Source organism: Homalodisca vitripennis, chromosome 2 (assembly GCF_021130785.1).
Source record: "Homalodisca vitripennis isolate AUS2020 chromosome 2, UT_GWSS_2.1, whole genome shotgun sequence".
NCBI lineage: Eukaryota > Metazoa > Arthropoda > Insecta > Hemiptera > Cicadellidae > Homalodisca > Homalodisca vitripennis.
Window position 1 is genome coordinate 63,194,868 of NC_060208.1, and position 20,642 is coordinate 63,215,509.

Genomic DNA, 20,642 nt, shown 5'->3' on the forward strand with positions numbered 1-20,642 from the left:
GAGATTATTTACATACAAATCACGCTCTTCATATGGATTGCGGCGACATTATTGATCTTAATTAAGAGACTAAGACCATAATTCCCATCTTATGTAGTACACATCCCTAAATAGTTCTCAAAATTCACTGCAAACCACAAGAAACAAAAAAGCTCTCTAATGTTTTTGTAAACGTTTTTCTCAATGAAAACTATACACCACGACCTTTTCAAGAACTACACGGGAATACCAACAAACCAAACTGAAATTGCATGTTTAACAATGCTGATAACTAGGCGCGCAAACAGCGCAAGCTTCCTTGATGATAGGCAATTTGCAAAGGAAACCAGGTCTTGTGATTAATCCTTTCCCACGCTAACAGCCGCTTGGTCTACCGACCCATCATCGCCCCTCCACTTGTGGCGTGGCGCAGCGGGTGTAAATAATTGTTCAGACAACGCTGTGAGAACTATTGTACTACTGCGGAGTCGGAAAGTCTATTTGAGCAGATCTTTCTCTCGCTAAACGTGCACCACTCGGCACCGGCCCTGCCTCGATGACGCAAGAAAGGCCGCGCCGGGAGTTGTGAAACTTGGATCTGCCGCAGTCGTGATCAGAGAGTTCAGTTTCGCAAATACGGAGCTCGTTCGCTGCTAGAAGTGGATACGAGACAATGGGATAGGCCTAAATATTGCGTCATTAAAGGTTTCACGTCCACAAAGAAGAGCTGGATGAGTTCTATAAAATCCTCCTGTTTTCACTGAAGCTCTAAATGACACTCAACGTGGATTAGACTTCCTTTAGTAGTATAATTTAACTATTCTTATGCAAAATAATTAAAATTCAGATTATCTAGTATCTTTTTTGTACGTTTAACTGACGTATATTTTCTTCAGAAATAGGTTTTTCGAATCTTCTACGTGAAATTGATTTAGAAAGTTCACTGAACTTATTGGTTACACCACCTTTAACACACTTCAGCGTAAGATGGTTTGAAAGCTTACACAACCACGTTATTAATCCGACCTTCACCAACACGTCAACAAATAATCCTGTAAAACTTGTAGTACATTTCCTCTATTAACATTATCAGAGTGACGTCAGCTTACACTATTGTTTCCTGGCGCTTTTTTAAAACGCTCGCTCGATCATATAATCCACAGTATTTACATATACTAATAATGATAAACTGTAGAAGTTAATTTGTAAAGAAAATGGAATACTTAAATAGTTATATTTTATTGGTCTGTAATTTGCCTAAAGAATTGAATCTTGAAATTCCTTTAATTGTGATAAAAGCCGAATACAGTTACATTAAGCCTGTCAAAATAATTTTTTTGTCTTGCAGGGGTTACAAAAGTACTTTTTTCCATAGGTCAAATTCGATCCCAAGAGATATAACAGCTCCTTCTTTATCCCAACAGATGTATATCTCAAGAAGACTTTCACCGCGCGGCGAGAATTCCGTGGGCGGCTACACCTCTCCGTCTGTGGGTGTTCAAGGACGGCGAGAGGATGTGGCGAGGACGTAGAGATCTCTTGATAATAGATATTGTAATGTGTCTGAACGTTTTACGATCAAGATGACATTTAGAAAATTGAGCCTTCGCCTTAACAAATTTCCGTTCTCTTGGAAAGATCTACTTAAATGAAAGTAAAATACATAAACTCCTTAAGATTCATTTTAACTTTAAACCTTGTCTAATAACTACAGGATGGTATAGAGTGAGTGAAAAGGTTACAAGTGAAAATGTGTATTTATAAATTAAAAACAAACGTTGTAGCACAGTCGCGGTATCAAATTTTATATCGAAATAGGTGAATATGCGAGTTTGACACATGAAAATCTGCAGCATGTTAAACATCCAAAAAGCTTACAGTGGCATAAATGAATAGTTTTGGAGAGCCGCGAAGCACTGGAAGACAACATCTATGTTGAAGGTATTAGGCCTACACTTTGATGACGGAAATTAACGCGAAATCAAATCTATTCCTGAATGGTTTTTGACGGTAACAGGGACGTTCATAAAGATGTTTTATCTGGAGAACATACTTTTAATAATATGTAGGTGAAAGTTTCAGGAAAAGAGTGCTTCTTTGTAGATCAGACATCGCCAATAATTGCATGGTCCATCGTACAATACCCTACAAAAAGAAAAGATTCCTATCCTCTATCTATTTTATCCACCACATACACCTGATCTCTGCCGGTGTGACAATTCTGATTTTAAATGAAAAAAAACAACTTTTTTATAATTATTATCAACAACTTAAAGGACTTAATCATAAAACATTGATGACTGAAAAATGAACAAAGATGAATTTTGAATCAAATAGATCCGACCAGTAGAATGGGTTGATAGAATAACCCATCCCGCAGGCTCTTCTAGGCTGAAATGAAATACGAGCTGCCAGAGAGAATCCTAATGCCTGAGCCCTTCAGCAGCAAAGTCGTAAGAAGGCGATTTCTCTGCATTCCGGGGTGAAAATATTCCTCGGCAGATGATCGTGCACGATGAATAGACGATGTAAGAAGTGACAATACTGTTCTTTCAAGACTCGAGGACTAATATCCGAGTTACTACTTCTACGTTCAACCTGGTCAGCGTAGACACCCTACTCACTCAGGAACTAATAAATAGCTTGTTCTCTACTCGTCAATATTTTTAAAACCTGATTATACCTCATAATCTAAACCGCATCAGATCAGGCTACCGTGAAGCATCCATCATGATGCAAAATGAACCATCATTTGTGTTTTGTGCTAACTTTGCCTCCGAAGCAGTTTCCGATACTTGGCACTGGACCCTAGAATTCGTATTCTTTTTGGGATACAGTTGGAAATTGAAGATAGATCTGACATTGAATTCCAAAGTGAGCAAAGTCCATCCAGGCCTTTGGGGCGATATTTGTACTATTCGAGTTGAGACCTTTGAAGTACGATGGCATACGATATATATATATATATATATATATATATATATATATATATATATATATATATATATATATTTAAACTTTTTCTTTTCTGTCATTCCAAATAAAGGCATTCCGTACTCGACCAATTCCATTACCAGTTCATTCCTCACAGGAAACCTGTTTAAAGGTCGGGGAAGACGCCTTATACCAGTGTTATAAGATCTACCAATGATCAAAGCAGGGATGATTGTCTGCGCAAACCTAAGTATTAACTCGTCAGTTTCCAATAAATTTATATAGCGGGCCACGGCCCTCAAACATCCTGATCAAGAAACTAAGGAACTAAGGACTGCCTTTATTATAAGAAGAACACGACCCCCACGACGAACTGCGACCCTTTTACTACTTATACTGTCGAAATCTCCTGATACTTACACTTGAAAGCCATTAGGTAATTTATACTCCGTAAAACCGTTAGCAATTGAAAACTGACGTCAACAAATGCCTTCGCAACTTCTAGAAATTCTACATTAAACCGATATGAATACATGTTCGTACCAGGAGCTGAAACAGTTACTATTGTAAACATTCAATGAATCCTATTAAGAATGGAGAGAACACTCTAGTCTATATTTAGCTGAGACCTAACTATTTAGTCTGTTTATTAAATAACATTTTTGATTGAATAACTGCTGTTGGTATTTGAACACCCGCATGCTGTTGACCTAAACTGAAGGGGTTTTGTTGACACTGGCAGTAACTATGAGGGTAATCAGCTGTCACAGTTATTGTGCTACTGGTAACTATGTTTGATGTAAACAAAACAACAACCGAGGTCATAAACTCGCTTTAAAATTACAATCGTATCGTCAGTTGTACTAGTTCCTTAATCTTCCACCCAGCCTTATTTCCCCGAATTTCTCCAAAAACCCTGGTGATTTACTGCAATGTATAAGCTACAAAATTCCAGCACATTTTGCAAACATTTGTAAATATTTATTAACTTATTTAATTTTCAATCAAATCTATTCGGTGTTTTTGTGAAATATACAAACTTATACTCTAATAGCTGTGAAATATTAATTTTTGCAATATATTATACTGAAAAACTTAAAATGCTGTTTTAGAATTTTGTTGATTTTATATATTTATAAGTGCTATAAATGTGTAATTTTAAGCATTTATTCTATCACTTTACACAAATGTAAAGCTAAAAATGAAAAAACAGACCAAATTTAATGAATTTATCTCTCTAAATAAATAAACCATGGAATTTATTAATTATTGATACGTTTTCAAGGAATTGAAGGTATACTAAGGATTACTAATAAAAAAATAGGGCTAACATTAAACAAAAAACACTAATTTGAAATAGATATAAACACGTGAAGTAAAATACTAAATATACTGTAACTAAGTAATAGTCATTCAACGATGCAGTCTCGCTCAACAAAAGGTGTAATAAACCCTCATTTACAACTGATTTAGCCTACATAGAGAAGCATAGCAAGTTTCAACACAACTGACTGTACGTTTTATAGCATTCATTTGTACAATACTATATAAATTTAAGTCTACAACTTTATTAGAAAGATACATTCTTTTTGGTCATTTGGCATAGCGCAAGTGTAAGTTTCTTAACGCTTTATATTTTGAAGCAATTGATTTGTGAATGTCCGTGTACATGCTGGGATCGAAATGGTTAACAACTGAATCCTACGAAAAATAATGTAATCGTTGTAATTAATAAATCAGAATAAGTGTGGTTTACACTACTTCAGTGAGCTTACCGATGAATTTCTTCACCTAAATCCCAATAAATTGGAATATAGTTAATTACTTTCCAACAAGAAAGATTTTCCATCGATTACATAAAGAAATTTTTTGATTTACCACTCATTTCAGTCATAATTACCTATATAAAATATTTACATGATAAACACATTCGGGAATTTCATAATAATACAAAAATCAAGTAAAATAATAAACAAATGGATGCTTTAATAACTCATTACAAGATTTTTAACGAATCATAATTCTGAACAATGAATTTCAAAGTTTATGTTAATAATACTACTAAAAATAAAGAAGAACATTATTATAAACTAAACCATGGTTTATTTATCAGAAATTAATTTAGTACTCATTTTGCTTGATGCATAATACAAACACATACAGTGCAATGTAAGGCTCTTCCCGCAGATGAAGTCAAGTCATCAGTTAAAATTCATTTATACTTTATACATTTGTGAAGTTGAAATTTAAAAGGTTTGTTTATAAATATTACAAAAAGCAAACGTCTTGCTAGTAAGAATGAAACTAAAGGATTTTAAAATATATAAATTGCTTTGTAACAAATAGTTCCTACCACCAAAATTGTTAAAACCTGTCAAGTTCTACAATTGTTCACTGATAAATGGAAATGACTTTTCGTGAACCCTTGAACATTTTAATTAAATCGAAACCTGTAAGATAAACGTAGTTCATTCAAATACTTGTAGTGAGGCCCCATTTAGTTCCTTAAGAGTTCTTGAGCCCTTTCTTTGTTAAGAACGATCTTTCAGTAGTATACGCCAATAATACTGAATTATTTAAATGATAATTATAATAGTTTACTAAAAAACTTGGGGGGGGGTCCGGACCCCTTGGACCCCCTCACTGGCTACGTCCATGCATTGAACGGATAATTTATCTTTTTATTTTATTGGAAACATGACCTAGACGTGATATTACTGAGCAGCTGGGTTATACTGGGCTAACTCACAAGAATTGAGCATAAGAGTCGACCACACGAGTACGAGTATGCGTATGCGATGTAAAGTAATTGTGCACGAATAAAATGATGCTAGCGGCTTCGGTAATGCACTTCCGAGCAGCAGTGGGCATAAGAGTCGACCACACGAGTACGAGTATGCGTATGCGATGTAAAGTAGTTGTGCACGAATAAAATGATGCTAGCGGCTTCGGTAATGCACTTCCGAGCAGCAGTGGGCATAAGAGTCGACCACACGAGTACGAGTATGCGTATGCTGCACGATGCTAGCGGCTTCAGTAATGTAGTGGGCATAAGAGTCGACCACACGAGTACGAGTATGCGTATGCGATGTAAAGTAGTTGCGCACGAATAAAATGATGCTAGCGGCTTCGGTAATGCACTTCCGAGCACAGTAGGGTACCAAGGAGGAGAGTATGACGGGTAGACACCTCTCTCCAACAAGTCTCATTTGGAAAATATCATTTTAAAAATTGAACATTAATCCACATTATAGTAAACAAACTGTTATAAAATACAAACTGATTTTTTACAAGAGATAGACTATAACTTGAGGACATGAATGATTTTTTAATATTCCTGATTACGCTACAATTTTAGGTGCATTGAGTTCTGTACAAAAGTCATAGTTCCGAACGCAAACAAGCTGTTTTAGTGAATATGATAAAAATACATCGCAAACACATACACAGTTTAATTAAAACTTTTAACCTCTGACATATATATGCTAAGACGGCTGCTCATAATTTTAGAGCCGACCTCAAGAGCCATTCATTTTTAGTAGCTCGATAAAAAATAATAATAGACGAATGTGACAGTGACAATAAAACGTCGCGTAACTTCTATTCGAGGGTGGAAAGGCGAAAGAATGACAGTCATGTCAACTTTCCTCGCGCCGGCGACAACACTCCAGGCGACAACAATGGAAACGGATTACATCGTTCCAATTGGCAGAGTCAATACAGGAATTATACGTTACATCGGCCTCAGTAAACAATCGGGTTTAGCAATTCAAATGGCAGGAGTATACCGCTAGAGGTCGCCTAGTCCCAAATTGCTCATACATATATTTACTGGATGCAATTTGGTTGTAATGACAAGGGACAGGTTTACCCCTAGCAGAATATAACGAAAAAGTTGTTGCTATGTTTGATGCTTGCGTTTGTTGTGGTCTGTTATTTGCGTAAGTCAGATTTTTTATATCTGAGAAATTAGTTAACAATTTTACAACGGTCAACTACCACTTATGTTACACCTTCCTTAATAGTAGGGCCTAATTTGTTCAGTACTTGGAATTCAACGTTTCAAAATACAAGTACTGTACACATTTATTTTTGAACCCCGATTTTAAAGTTCCTTATTTTCATGAGAATCAAACTTTCCATTATTATGTACATTTCTTTTCCAGAGATATTACTTTTGATCCCCACCCTACATACAAATTATACAGGAAACAGTATTGTTAAGATGGCAAAAATAACATTTTAGTTTCTGTGCATATAAGTTACTTGTTTTTGGACCACTAAAATGGTTTTTACGAATATGCCCGGAGTAACAATTTTACGTATTATGTTTTCGGCCCAAAACCCCAAATTATGACCTTTATCAATGCGGGTCGAATGTTCACATATACCAAATAAGGACTATATAGGCATATGAAATATCTTAAGTCAACATTCATTTTTTATGATTTGGTACAAAATACGATAAAACGATGACAACCAATCATTAAAATCTTCACCAAACTCTCTGATAGTGTAAAAATTTCAAAACAGTAAGAAAGAAATTGTTCTCTTATTTTGTGAACCGTCCATACAGTTTCCACACAAATTAAGGAAACTTCTGCGCTTCTTTGTGGTTGAACAGTATGTCTCATTCAGTATCATTTACTTAATATAGATTGTAACTGAAATATAGCCTACTTCTACTACCCCAAAGAACATGTCATGCTATTTAGCATTTGTAGATATTGTATCCCCTTCCATAGACCCAGTTTAATAACGATCGAATTTAGATACGCTTCATCACGGGTACATGAATTATTATAGCTTTTTCGGGATTTGTATTAATTTATCCAATGTAATAATATTCAATCGAAAGGTTCACCTTATTGGGTACAGTTTCATTGTTGACAGTAACAAACTCAGAGTACTCTGTATTCAATATTTTCTGTGCAAAATAATAGTAGGCCTACTGTTTATTTCCTGCAAAATACTTTTGGCATATGAAAGTATACTACGTTATATTTATTTACTGTACAAGCCTTGTATTGTAACTATTGGATAGGCCTCATTGAACAATATGACTAATCCATAAAGTAATGTTGGTACAATAGGATACGGAGAAATGTCACTAAACCAATTTGGGGTGTAAATGTCAACATATCAACATAAAAAAGAATATCTTTTTAAGATAGTACGGCCTACCTTCTTCTTCCTGCAGGAACGATGGCGAAGGGGAACCGCAGTCCACCAGCTTGAGGGGGAGGGCTTCCAGGAACAGTTGTGACAGGGATGGGGGGCGGCATCGGGGGTGGAATGGGGGGCGGAGGGTGTACATGCTGCGGTGGGGGTGGCAGGCCCATAGGCAGAGTAGAGTATGGCGGGGGCAGATGAGAGTTGAGGATATCGGGCAATCTATCTACCATGGGTTCACTGATAGGGGGCCACAGAGAGGGGTCCGGGGTCTGATGGGGATGAAGGTGGTTGGCGAGGCGTCTCTGTTGTCTTCGTTCCCTCCTCTCTCTCCTCCTTTGCTCCCTGTTGGGGTTCCCCGAGGGAACCCTTATGGTATCAACTATCACATCATCCGTCTGCGCCTCTGTCGAAGTGAAAGTCCTGGGCGCTGTCGGTACCACTCGAACACTGCTCACATTGTTGCAGGGGATCACCGGAACTGCCGAGACAGTCGCCGGAACCGCCCTATAACAGCTGACACTCACATTCTCACTTCCGGTGGCGGTCAAGAGGTTGCTCTGACTGCCTCGCGTCTCCGGCTCCACTACACTCACCAACATTTCACGGCCATGCCTCACTCCGCACTGAGACGGCGACTGAGCTGACTGCGCTCTGCCGTCCCAACCGGTTCCGAGCGCCCCTAGCGGACCGCGAGCCAACTCCGAATTGAGGTCGACGCTCTCTGCGGTGTTGCCGCATTTCCACTCTGACAGGAGCGCGCGGATGCTGGACGTCGATGGGTCTTTACAGTCGCCCCAGGGTTTCCTTCTGATAAACTCTCCCATGGAAGAACTGGATGACGATAACGAACTCGAGGAGGATTCCGAAGATTCGTTTCTATAGCAGAACTCCCCAACACTTCTTCGTTCTCTTGCGCTCCACCTTTTCGGACTGCCCAGCCAGTAACCGACATCTGAGTCGTCGATGGTGGACGAGCTAGGGGTTTCTGTTCGGCACTCGTACGGTTGATACAGTAAGGAAGATAAAGCTCTTTCATAATTACTTAAAAAGTCTTTCCCGCAAGGATCCGTCTGTCTTCTTCTAATTCTTCTGCAATCCTCTACTCTTTCTGTCGTGGTTGTCGTCAACCAACTTCTCGGCCTAACGTTCACATTACGTTTAACTCTAACTCCAGCACCGCAATTTGTTTCTATCCTATTCACTACTTGGGGGTTATTGTTCTCTTCAACGGGTTTCGAGGGTTGCTCGCGCCTCGTGACGTTTTCTAAAGGTCCCTCTGAGGAATCTTGGGGTGGAGTAGGAGGCCGACCATTGCGGTCGAAAAAGTCGTAAAAATAATTGTCATCACAACTGATTGACTCGAAGGAAGTTTGTTTGAGCACCTTTCTTTTACACTTACTCGAAATATCTGTCTCTTCTGAAGGCCCATTGTGGTTTACATCTTTGTCACTCCCGGCGGGATTCGCTAAGAGGGAACTCTCTTCCTTTGGAGGATTCGATTCCTCCGACTCATTTTTTGTCAGCTCCTCTGAAGAGTTCCTTTCAACATCCTCTTTCCTCTGGAGTTCCTTCTGCTGGAGTCTCCAGGACAGCTCGGATGCCTCTCCATGGTCCAAGGAGTACTTTCGTCTGAGGGTGTCTTGTCGCGGCTCCTCGGCCAGGGGCGAAGGCAGGTCTATGGTGCTGAGAGGGCGGGGCCGAGAGGGAGGTTGGCTAGGGGACCAGGAGGCCATTGCGGGCGGGGGGACCCAGGGGCGCTGACTCCATCGAGATTGTAGATGCCTGAAACAGAAACATCGCGTAAGGTGGGAGAAATAAGTAAACGTAATAAAAATTAACTTCATAACACGTAATCTGAACATTTCCCCGTGTTTATTACGAAAAGGACAAATCTAATGAAATTCGTGTATGAAAATATTTTATTTCTACCTTCATGATAACATTGATTGATGAGCTATCAATAGTTTATTGTAAAAGTTTGATTAATAAACTTGTGAAGTGCATGTAGAGAATGAAATTGCCTTACTCTCTTGTTTACCTATTAGGTTAATATAATACTTCCTGTGCTTAGATTAGAATTCAAATTCCTCTCTCCTTAAATATAATGAATTATAAAAATTCTGTTATTTAGTTTCAAAAACCATGAATTCTATTAGTAGTAGACTACACGGTTTAGTTTCATTGCAAGATTCATGTTAGGAAAACATCGTCCAGTCAACAATACTCACGAATGGTGCTATTATAATATAATAAACTTGATATACCGAATTGTGAATTCACCTAAGGATGTCAATTTTTGGAAATTTTCTATATTATTGTAGCTTAATGAAACGAAAACAAAACACCTGGCTGTAGTGAAACGACTTAAAAAGGTTTTATTTGCAAGCGTTTCCCTTATAATATACTATTTTCCAGGAAAACTCAAGTCAATTGATGGTGTAAGTAAAAGATTAAATAACACTATGACAAAAGACAATTATAACATTAAAACCTTAATAGCTCCTTAATTATATTTATTTACAAATACTCACATATCTAGCTTATCTAATCTTACATAAATTCTATAATAAAACCAGTAAGACTATACTACAAGTAATCATCTTTCGTTGAGATCTATATGAGCTACATGCATTGTTTCTTTTAGATCAACGGCCTCCCCGTTAAATTTCGAACCGAAGTATGAAAAGCTTCTTCTACCGATTTCACGTTTTACCTTATAAAGATTTAGCAGATAGCCATGGCGGCTGCTGAGATGTGTGACCTCCTCCTGAAAGAACAATCTCTCACTGAGTTATCGGTGTTCACTATGTGTAGGATGCGGTATGTCAGCATCCCACACAAGAGATCAACAAGTTGACAGCATCACGATAAGGCGACACGTGATCGAATGGTATCAAGTTGAAAATGAAACGAATAGCAGAGTTCTGAAGTCTATGAACCGGTTCAATGTCGCTCTGTGAGATGCTGTTGCCGAACGCAGGATAGCAACAGTAAAGGACGGAAAAAAACTATCGACAACATTAGCTGAAACTTAGGTTTTTTTATCCTATAAGACCAATGTGTAACACTTTTGTGGTTTTATTTATGGTCTTAGAATCAGGATTAATGTCTCATTTAAAAAATACGAAATGCTTTTTGTTTTTCTAAAGTGTAAAGGATAATTTCTTTTATTTTTATAAAAACAAAATAATTAAAAAGTTAAAAACTCGTTTAAAAGCGTATTTTTATTAGCCAGTACCTTTAAAATGACACATCTCCTACAATATAACGACAAGACTACAGTCATAAAAGTGTGTAAGTCTCATCATTGTTCTTATGGGACTAAAATCAAGATGGCCGCCAGTAAGCCCGGCTCTTAATGTAATAATTTGGTTTAATATATTTATAGTATTGGAAGTAGCGACCACAGTTGAACGCAAAATTAAACAAAGCAATAACGCGAAAGCATTGCTTAGAATTTCATTTTCGTACTGTTTTTAAAAACAACATGACGTACTCAACTTTGCACGAGTTCACTGCAAATAAGAATTAATAGTCGTGTATTGTTCAGGACCCGAAAAGTTGTTAAACTTGTGTTGTTGCCTGTCCGTCTCGTTTGTGCGACAAGGTCCTAGAGACTTACAACTTGATAGTTAGGTTTCTAGGTTCAAGGAAGTACTCTATTGACTTGAGGTTATCTCGTATGTCAAAAGGCAGTAAAGTTGCAAGCAGGTGGGAGGCCGAGATAGAAACTTAACCCGTGCAAGACATTTTGGCGCCAACCCAAACCGCCACTCCATCACTCTCCCTTCCATTTTTATGACCCCTCCACAATTGTTATTTTTCAAATATAAACTTTATTTTTGTAATAAATATCCACTCCGTAATGACCACAAATCCAAACATCGTAACAGCTACATATAATGTGAATGCAAGTTCTTGTTATAAATAGAAAGTAGAGTTTATAGTATAAGAAATTATAAGGATTTGAAATAAGACCAAATACACTATCTCATATTTTATTGGGAAGGGGATGGATTATTGTATTTTTTTATTGTCTATCAAATATGTTGTGTAATTTAATGTTCTGAATATGTGGACCAAAATTTTATGGATAATTAAACTTTATTACACAGAACCTGCACAGAAACAAAACAGTCTTTTCAGCTGTAATGTATACCTATGAAGGCATGAAGAGTAGAAGCAATGTTTATCTACAGTAGCCTACTATTTAGTGAGAGATAGTGGGAGCTAACGAACATATTTTTTCCCTAATCTTAAAATATTAGCAGTGACAGACTGCTGCGAATGCTCTGGCTGTAATGAAATTCCGAAGCTTAACTCCAATTAGGAAAGTTAGGTGAAAAGTCGTCTCCTCCAATCAGGTAATAAATATAATTCCAGTTTGAAACTAATTTCTAATTTTATCTAGAGCTTTCTATGATATTCGCAAATATGTCTATAATGCATAAAAGTTGGGTTCTAAGCTCACAGTGTAAAAGTCTCAATTACTACTACCCAGTTTGAGCTTCCAAAATTAACATTACAAGCCGCGAGCTCGTGCGTCGTATAAAGCGGCCGGACCGGAATTTCGGTCGATTCTAAGGTCGTCTGAAAGGAAGTAAAGAATGCAGCAAATTTACCACTTCTAAACCAGTATTCAGAGATTTCAGTTCTTAAAGCTAAAAATTAAAAAGTTCATGCTTAAGTTATTATCCTTGTGAGAGTGTTGTATTATTTTGTAATCAGTGTGGGGAGGGTGGCCTCGATATACGCCTCGCTGCTTCCATTGCTCAGCAATAGATAGTTTTATTTCATTTATGGGATTTTGAAATTAACTTTGAAACCGTGGACAGGTGTGAACTGGAAGGAGCGGGGCACCAGGCGAGTCTTCATTACAATCCTTCTAAGGAAGGAAGTGGAGGAAGGTAACGCCTGCAATAAATGAAAAACATTAGATTAGTTATACAACTGAATGATATTAACTCGTTATATGCATATGCAAAAGGAGATTTCTTGACTGACTGAAAGATAAATATGAAATTTAGTACATGTATGCCCTAAAGACACACTAAGGAAGGAATTTTCTCTCCAAATTAAAATATCCATCCCAATAGGCTCTAAAGTTGCGAAATATTTGATAAGGAATGTATTGCAGCAAACACATGTTATTAATTGATTATTCTGTTGAACGTAATCAGATGTTGGATAAGAGATTCCATTACTCAACACAATGGTATCGTGGTATCGATCATTCTAGTTCTTCTTACTCGATTCTGATATCAATATTTTCAACATGATTTATCACAGAACTACGGATACCCGCGGGTTGGCACACAATTTCGTAGGTTTTGCACGTGTATGAGCATTTCTGGTTCGCGTGAATTATATTTCCGACGCCAATGTTGAGTGGTTTGCTACAATCAAGAAAATATTGACACATAATTATATTTATGACCATTGTAATTTATTCAGGTAATTATTATTTTATAGTATTTTATGTGTTTTATTATTATATCTAATAACTTAAGTTCAGTTGTTATTTTAGCACGGAATATTTACAGAGGCTGAAGAAAGGACAAGTGGGACGAGTCTGAGGCTGAAGAAACTCAATGAAGCCATTTCCTCCATGACTGTAATTTGAGAAAACAAGCGAGCGCAGTGAGCCTCTGACTATAGCAAATGGAATCACAAAGCAATTCACGTGGTGAAAATGTTTGAGAAAGTTTGAAGGAAACGGCGAGTCTATTTTGCACTGATGAGAGATACAACACTGGTTAGGTTTATAAAAGTTGTTATTGTTCCTAGACTGAATCAAGAAAATTGGATTATATACGAAAAGAGACTAAAGAGCAAGAACTCGCACTGTGCTGTACCAGGTTTACCGCCACTTGTACTATCCAAGAATGAAAACCGAGGATACAAAGGAAGACAGCCGCGATACAGGAGGTCCGCAAAACAATCAGATGTTTCATTTAGGAATTAAATTAAATTATAAATATTTTATCTGTAATTGTTGGAGGTTTCTGTATCTGTCATTGTGTTGAAATGTCGTATACACGTTGAAATAATATTTTCCTCAAGTATGTATCCTTCCGTTTCAAAAATCATAGGATAGATCCAGTGCTACTAGAATATTTTGAAATGTCCAATCAAAGATACTGGAATGTTATGGAAATTCCAGGAAGGATATTTTCTAATGGCAGTCACTTATCAAACGAGTGCTATACCGGTTGTTGGCAAAAGATATGCCTATGACAATCCCCGTTATTGAGCAAGGAATTGCTTGTGCAAGTAAATATGTATATTTCCATACCGAAAGCCATTTTTACAGTGGATATTTTCATTACTTCTATTGAGTAATAGAACCGTGAGGCACAAGGGTTCCAAGGGTTATATAGATTTATTATTATTGAATGTAACATATCAATCATCTCCAGAAATGGCTCCAGATACGAGGCAAGACATTCTTTCGCGGACTTCCTAATTCTGAAAAATACTGAAACTTGCTGAAATAGATCAAACAAGTGAACGGTGATACTAAGCAACATTATATACTGATGGCGAGAGAAAAGAAGAGACCTGGCCCGTACCGGCGCACAGCTGTGTACTAATGTGTTGCCGCGCGGTAATTTCAGGCGCTTCGCCCCACAGCCAACCCTGCGAATTGTTCATCCTAGCAATGGAGTTATTTGTTTTCAGTAAATGTGGCATTCCTGCAGAGTGTGACTCATCTTAGACGTGCCAATTATTTCAGTCTTGTTAATTTCAACATTAGTAACAGTAAGTTTTTTATTTTATCTTCCGAACATGCTTACCATTGGAGGATTAAACTGTGTTCTCTCGGTTTCATATTCAACAATTTACAACTTTAGCAAAATATAATTTTTTTTGACGTGGTATTTGTAAAGCTGTTGAAGCAAATTTTTTTTATCCAATTACAAATGTTTTTATTTTTTGCGTAAGAGGTTTTTTTTACTGTATATTCAATATCGTGTTAGTCAGTAAGGTATCAATGTTAAATTTAATATACATAAAAGCACTACATTTACATTATACATATATGAACATTAGTAATTAATTGTTATCTTTACAATACAAAAATCTTCAATTTCAGCAATTCATTCCTTTAATTATTGTTTGTTTAAAACCACTGTAGAGCCTAATTATTAAAATTTATTACAAACATAAATTTTGCTCAATTTCAATTGATCAATACAGTACCGTCATTTAAATTATCTTATAAAACATACCAATTAGGCCGCAAATAAATCAAAACAGTGAAACAATAATGGAATTACGAAACAAGGCGCGGCAACATACTAGTAGTAGCGCCTGCAATTTTCAGATAGGCCAGATTCCAGGTCTCTTCTTTTCTCTCGCCATCAGTATTTCTTTGTACTTGATTTACATATTTCAGTATTTTATAGCAGAAAGAACACGTGTTCAAACGTAAACAAAAATAATGGCGTTTGCAATGTATTGTTTTCAAGAAAACTATAAAAATTATATTTTGTAAAATGGTTATTAAAACATGTATTTGAACTAATGCTGACTATTTAGTATAATTTCATAAAACACGCAAGAATATTTACATTACATTTAAAACATATAGCAAACGAAAGGTCATTGAAACTAAATGAAGAAGAGTTTACTACAGTGTTAGAAGCTCCGCCCTCTCTTAGAAGAAGCGTAACTTCAGAACTGCGAACAAGGAGGTTGTTGATTAACAGTAAAGACTCTTCCCCCGTTTGGTCGAATGCAACGTTCAATAGGCTACATAATGACAGAAAGGCCCATAAGCATATTGACAGAATATAACCGTGGACAAAACGGTAGATCGAAATTTAAACTGTAAGAAATTGAAACTTGGTTGGTCAGGATCTCAAAATGCATTCAATAAAAAGAATTTTTCTTATAAAAAAAATGTTCCATGCCATAGAGCTGAAGTCCAAAAAATGTGTTACTTGTGTTCAGACCAGTTAGCAACTGAGAGTTAGCAACAGCGATTAACAGTTAACTGTTACCGTGAGAAAATGCCATGCTAAAACAGGGAATCAATAACAGGTCCTTGGTGACACGTACAAACGCTAACGCTAATCACTCAGCGCAAAAAAAAAACATTCTAAAATGACATTTAGGAAAGATACGGACTATTGAACATTATCCCATTCCTCCTTCGCCTTTTTTTTTTTTTTTTTTTTTTTTTTTTTTTTAAAAAAAAACATCTCTTTTAAGCCTCAGCTTCTGCTATGTAGGCTGCGATGTTCACTGGTTTATTATTATTTTTTTCAAATTACACTGTTTCGTGTCTATACATGATTGGCCCTCCCCGGGATTTGAACCCGTGATCTCTCAGTTAGAGAGCCGAGACTATAACCATTAGTCTACAGAGGAGGACTCTCCTTCGCCTTCAGACTACCGGAGCGTCGCCGTGGCTTCCTTGGAGTTATGAGGAATAGCAGAAACAATTTATGAAGGCGCGTTTCTAATTTTAATTTATACTAAATTTTGAATTTGCTGATTAAACGAAAATTGGTGAAAGTAATACAAGAAAAATTATTTTCGCCGTTATCGCAATTCTCATTTTGATTTCGTGTTATATTTTGCTCCCATGCTCTAATAGCCTACATCCTTTTATGTGTTTACTACCGAACAACCCCTACTTTTGAAATAATAAAACAAATATTGAAAACAGCAGATCCGGCGGGTGGTAGTATTTGTTAAAACATTATGTCAGTGATAACGACGGAACTAAGTTAAAGAAATTTGTACTTCTAGAGTACCAAACTTTACTTGCCATTTTTCAATTGAAATATTTATGCAGCGATTTAAAAACATCTAATCAATTATATTGTTGAAAAACCATTAAATCTCCCCAACCCAATTTATATCCAAATAAATAGTACATGCTTTCTGACTCACCTGTTTGTATAACACACACAAGTTATAGACGCATGACGTATTTGACACATGCTGCAAATTTTGTTTCTATTTTCGTGCAGATTTGTATAATTCGTCGGCTCCTTTACTGTTCCATACGGATTTGTCCTATTTTTGGTTTGAATTCGCCACTGGTGTCATGACTGTAGGATAATAGTGAACCGTTGTTGAGTTTTTTCATAAAACATTTAAAAGTAATAATAATCAGTCACCAAACCTCCTTTCACTTTTCTCATTAACTCTGCGCATGACTTCATGACGAAGGTGATCTTCAATAAATGTAATTAATAATGATATTTGTAGTCAACCTCACTATTTTGAACGTCCCTACTCCCTTTTCAAAGTAATTTTTGTGAACATTCTCTTGAAACAGAAACTAAAATAAAAACCGATTACAAATTTGTATCAAAACATCGATAAAAATAACTACATCTGTGTAAAACATAATTTTTGTAAGTATCAAAACAAAAGGACGACATGTTCTAATTACATTTAAAACCTCATTTCCTCGTTAAACTATATCAATTGTTTGGAACTTCGATTAAAATCAATTATAAATCTATTAAGTATTTCTATCAGTTAATACACTATTAAATTCAAAGTGAAAAGAAGATTAATTCTATTCTCAGCAGTACTGCAATGAAAGTATAAAACAAGCACACAGGATAACTATTTATTTATTTCAAACGCTCCAAAATAGAGGCAGCATCTTTTCAAAATTGCATATGATATAACGTCGTTTAGATTTATCAATTATGGTACCAACTATTTTTGAGTATGGTGTAAAACGTGTATTTATATGTTCGGCAAGTTGTATCCTGAGCAAAAAAACAACAAAAAGGGGAAAAGTTAGAAAGGTACCATGGAAACCAAAAAGGATAGACACTACGCCAACACTACAGGATAAAATTGTCATTAACCTTATTTTGCTTTAAATTATATATTCAAAAAGTAATAAAAATGATATTGTACAAAGTATTGTATCATTTGTTTAAATTTTATTTTTCACGATGGAAGGATTGTAAAGGAAATAGGATTTTCCGGACATTTTCCATCGTACAGCGATACACAAAAACATAAACGCTATGTGTTTAAATCTGCAATCTGATCTCTTCCTCGCGTGGATAAGTAACATAACACACAACTACTAGTATTTAAACAGAAAAATAATGTTAATGTGCTTAAAATAAGATTTTAAACAGCTAAATAAGCAAACTTATAAACAAAAGGAACACATTAGAAGAAACTTTTTGTTTACAGTATCTTAATGGAAGGTTCTTACATACATTAAATCAAGTAATCCATATTAATATATTAGAATTTTTATTTCGAAGATATACTAAAATTAGTTATTTAACTATTTAGTAAGTCGATTACTGCAGAAATCCAATTTGAGTAAATTTTGTGTAATCAACAAACGATATCTCCCCAGTTCACGTATTAAGTCTTAAACGGAACTTCTCCCAGTACGATGGGTCTCGTAAAATTACGTTGCTTTTACGACCAAAAGGAAACTACCGAGGGGAGTAGTGGGGGAGAGTAAGTAAGAAGGGGGAAGGGAGCGTTCTTGGAAACTTCTGGGGTGAATAAATAAGGAAGAGAGGTGAAAAAGAATCCAGATACGTCTGAGACGCCGACTCAACAATGCACTGTAAAGTTACGATTGTAGTAATTTGTGGTGTAATTTGACAGTCTGGACATTCATTGGGTTGGATCAAAAGATCTGGGCTGCCTCATCATCTATATGGATAACTCAGCCTTTAAGACTTTATGTTTGAGTAATTAGTTAAAACAGGAAACTCTTTCAAGTGTTATGTCAGTAACAAGGATTTACTTTACAGAAATTTCGTAAGAGATTTTACAGAAAGGTTGGCTTGTTCTACAAAGCTTGGTGTTTGTCTTTGTTTAAAGTTTGTTACTGACGATATAAGGTTTTACAGGATAATAGGGTTCACGACATTTGTCACTGTTATATGTTAAAAATGTATAACACCAAGTTTCAAGGATCAAAACCTACCCTCTTCGTCAAGTCTAAGGTGTTTATACATTAAAAATAGTTCAATCCTCGAAACGTAGTATTATACATTTTGTAACATGTAATATATAACGATGGTTTGAAGTATTTATGTCATCAAAGTACAAACACTCGGATTGTTATCTTGACATTCTTCAAATTATGAGGTCTTATCTCTGAACCGTCATAATATTCTCATATATATCTCAATTTCAAGCCAATATAAAATTATTTAATAAATGCTAAACTTTTCGCTGAACAATATAGTTTCAGACCAATGTATCAATGTTTGTTTTAAATTGAGTAAAGAATAATGAAATTATTTCGTTAGCGTCAAAACGGGTAACAGCTACTGTAAAAAATTAAAATCTTCTATATTAGTTTAATTTATTTCATGTAGCCTATGAAAATAAGCGTTCACTTAATATAGCATGTGTTATAGACATAAAGTTATACACTGCGAGTGCTCCTATGAATAACTAAATAGTATTCACCATTACCCAGTTGATACGAACGGGAAACAATGTTTAATTAGCTACAAATAGCAAAGAGCAAGTAATTTCGTGTTGCTGATTAACATAGTTTGTTCCTCTATTAACTTTTCCTTTTCTATGCTCCACCACAGTTAATAGTGAGAAGTTTATTACCCACTCCAGTGAACTTATCTGTTTTAATGTTTTGGTTTCATAAGCACTATTCTTTTCCAATGTGTCCGGTATATAACTGAACATTCATATCAAACATTTTACTTAACGTTCACCAGTAAATATGTTTATTTCGTTTATATTATACTCGATGAAATATCATGGTTAAAAAAATCTTTGTAGTAAAAACAGTTCGTTGATTTCTGGAATACTACAGTACATTTTTAACCCTTAACACGACGTGAAAACCCCGTATTTGGTGAAGAAACGTCTCACAGATCCCGCAAAACAATTTTCTAGTACGATGAATAAGTATTAAAAACATGTTGGTACACATTTATATTTTTACAAACAATTTACCTTTACTGAGTTCGTTAGTTCTTTATTGAAATCAACGTTGAAAAGTATATCATTTTAGGGGAGGAGGTATACATATATTTAAATAAACTAATTTTACTAATTCTAAATTATTTTAAAGTTTTTGTGTAGCTACAATACAACTGTATGTATGTTATTAGAATACAAATATTTTCTACAAACCTATTAAGCTGTGTTAAACTGAACTCTTAAAAAGAGAAGTAATTCTTTTCATAAAACTAAAGTGTTATTAAATTAGGCTAAATTTGCCAACAGGAACATCTTGACATATTATGATACAGAAATATATATCTTACTTCTGAAACGCCCCTCTTCTACTTCTTCTCCGTCCTCATCAAAAATACTTACCTCCACACCCGTATTTTCACAACACCGTTCTCATAATTTAAGCCATCCTTAGTATTATATACCTCAGATTCAATCTGTATCTCCATAAATAAGCCTCGCACGTTGCCCGAAAAGCCAGGGCCTTTTGCTTGTAAGTTCCTCGAAGAAGATGCCATGAAAAAATCATAAAATAAAAAAAATATTTTTATTTTTTAAATTGACAATAAATTTTCATTTGCACAGGCTATACAATAACCCATTAAATGGAA

General features: G+C 35.8%; 1 protein-coding gene across 1 annotated transcript in view; it reads right to left on the reverse strand.

The window, feature by feature from the left end:
* LOC124354061 overlaps nucleotides 1-20,642 on the reverse strand; it is a 306,617-nt gene that overhangs the window by 205,469 nt on the left and 80,506 nt on the right. Inside the window, exon 3 of the mRNA XM_046804237.1 lies at nucleotides 8,098-9,870. Within this exon, the coding sequence (XP_046660193.1) occupies nucleotides 8,098-9,821 (1,724 nt within the window). The 5' untranslated portion in view covers nucleotides 9,822-9,870. The remainder of the gene's footprint in view (nucleotides 1-8,097; nucleotides 9,871-20,642) is intronic.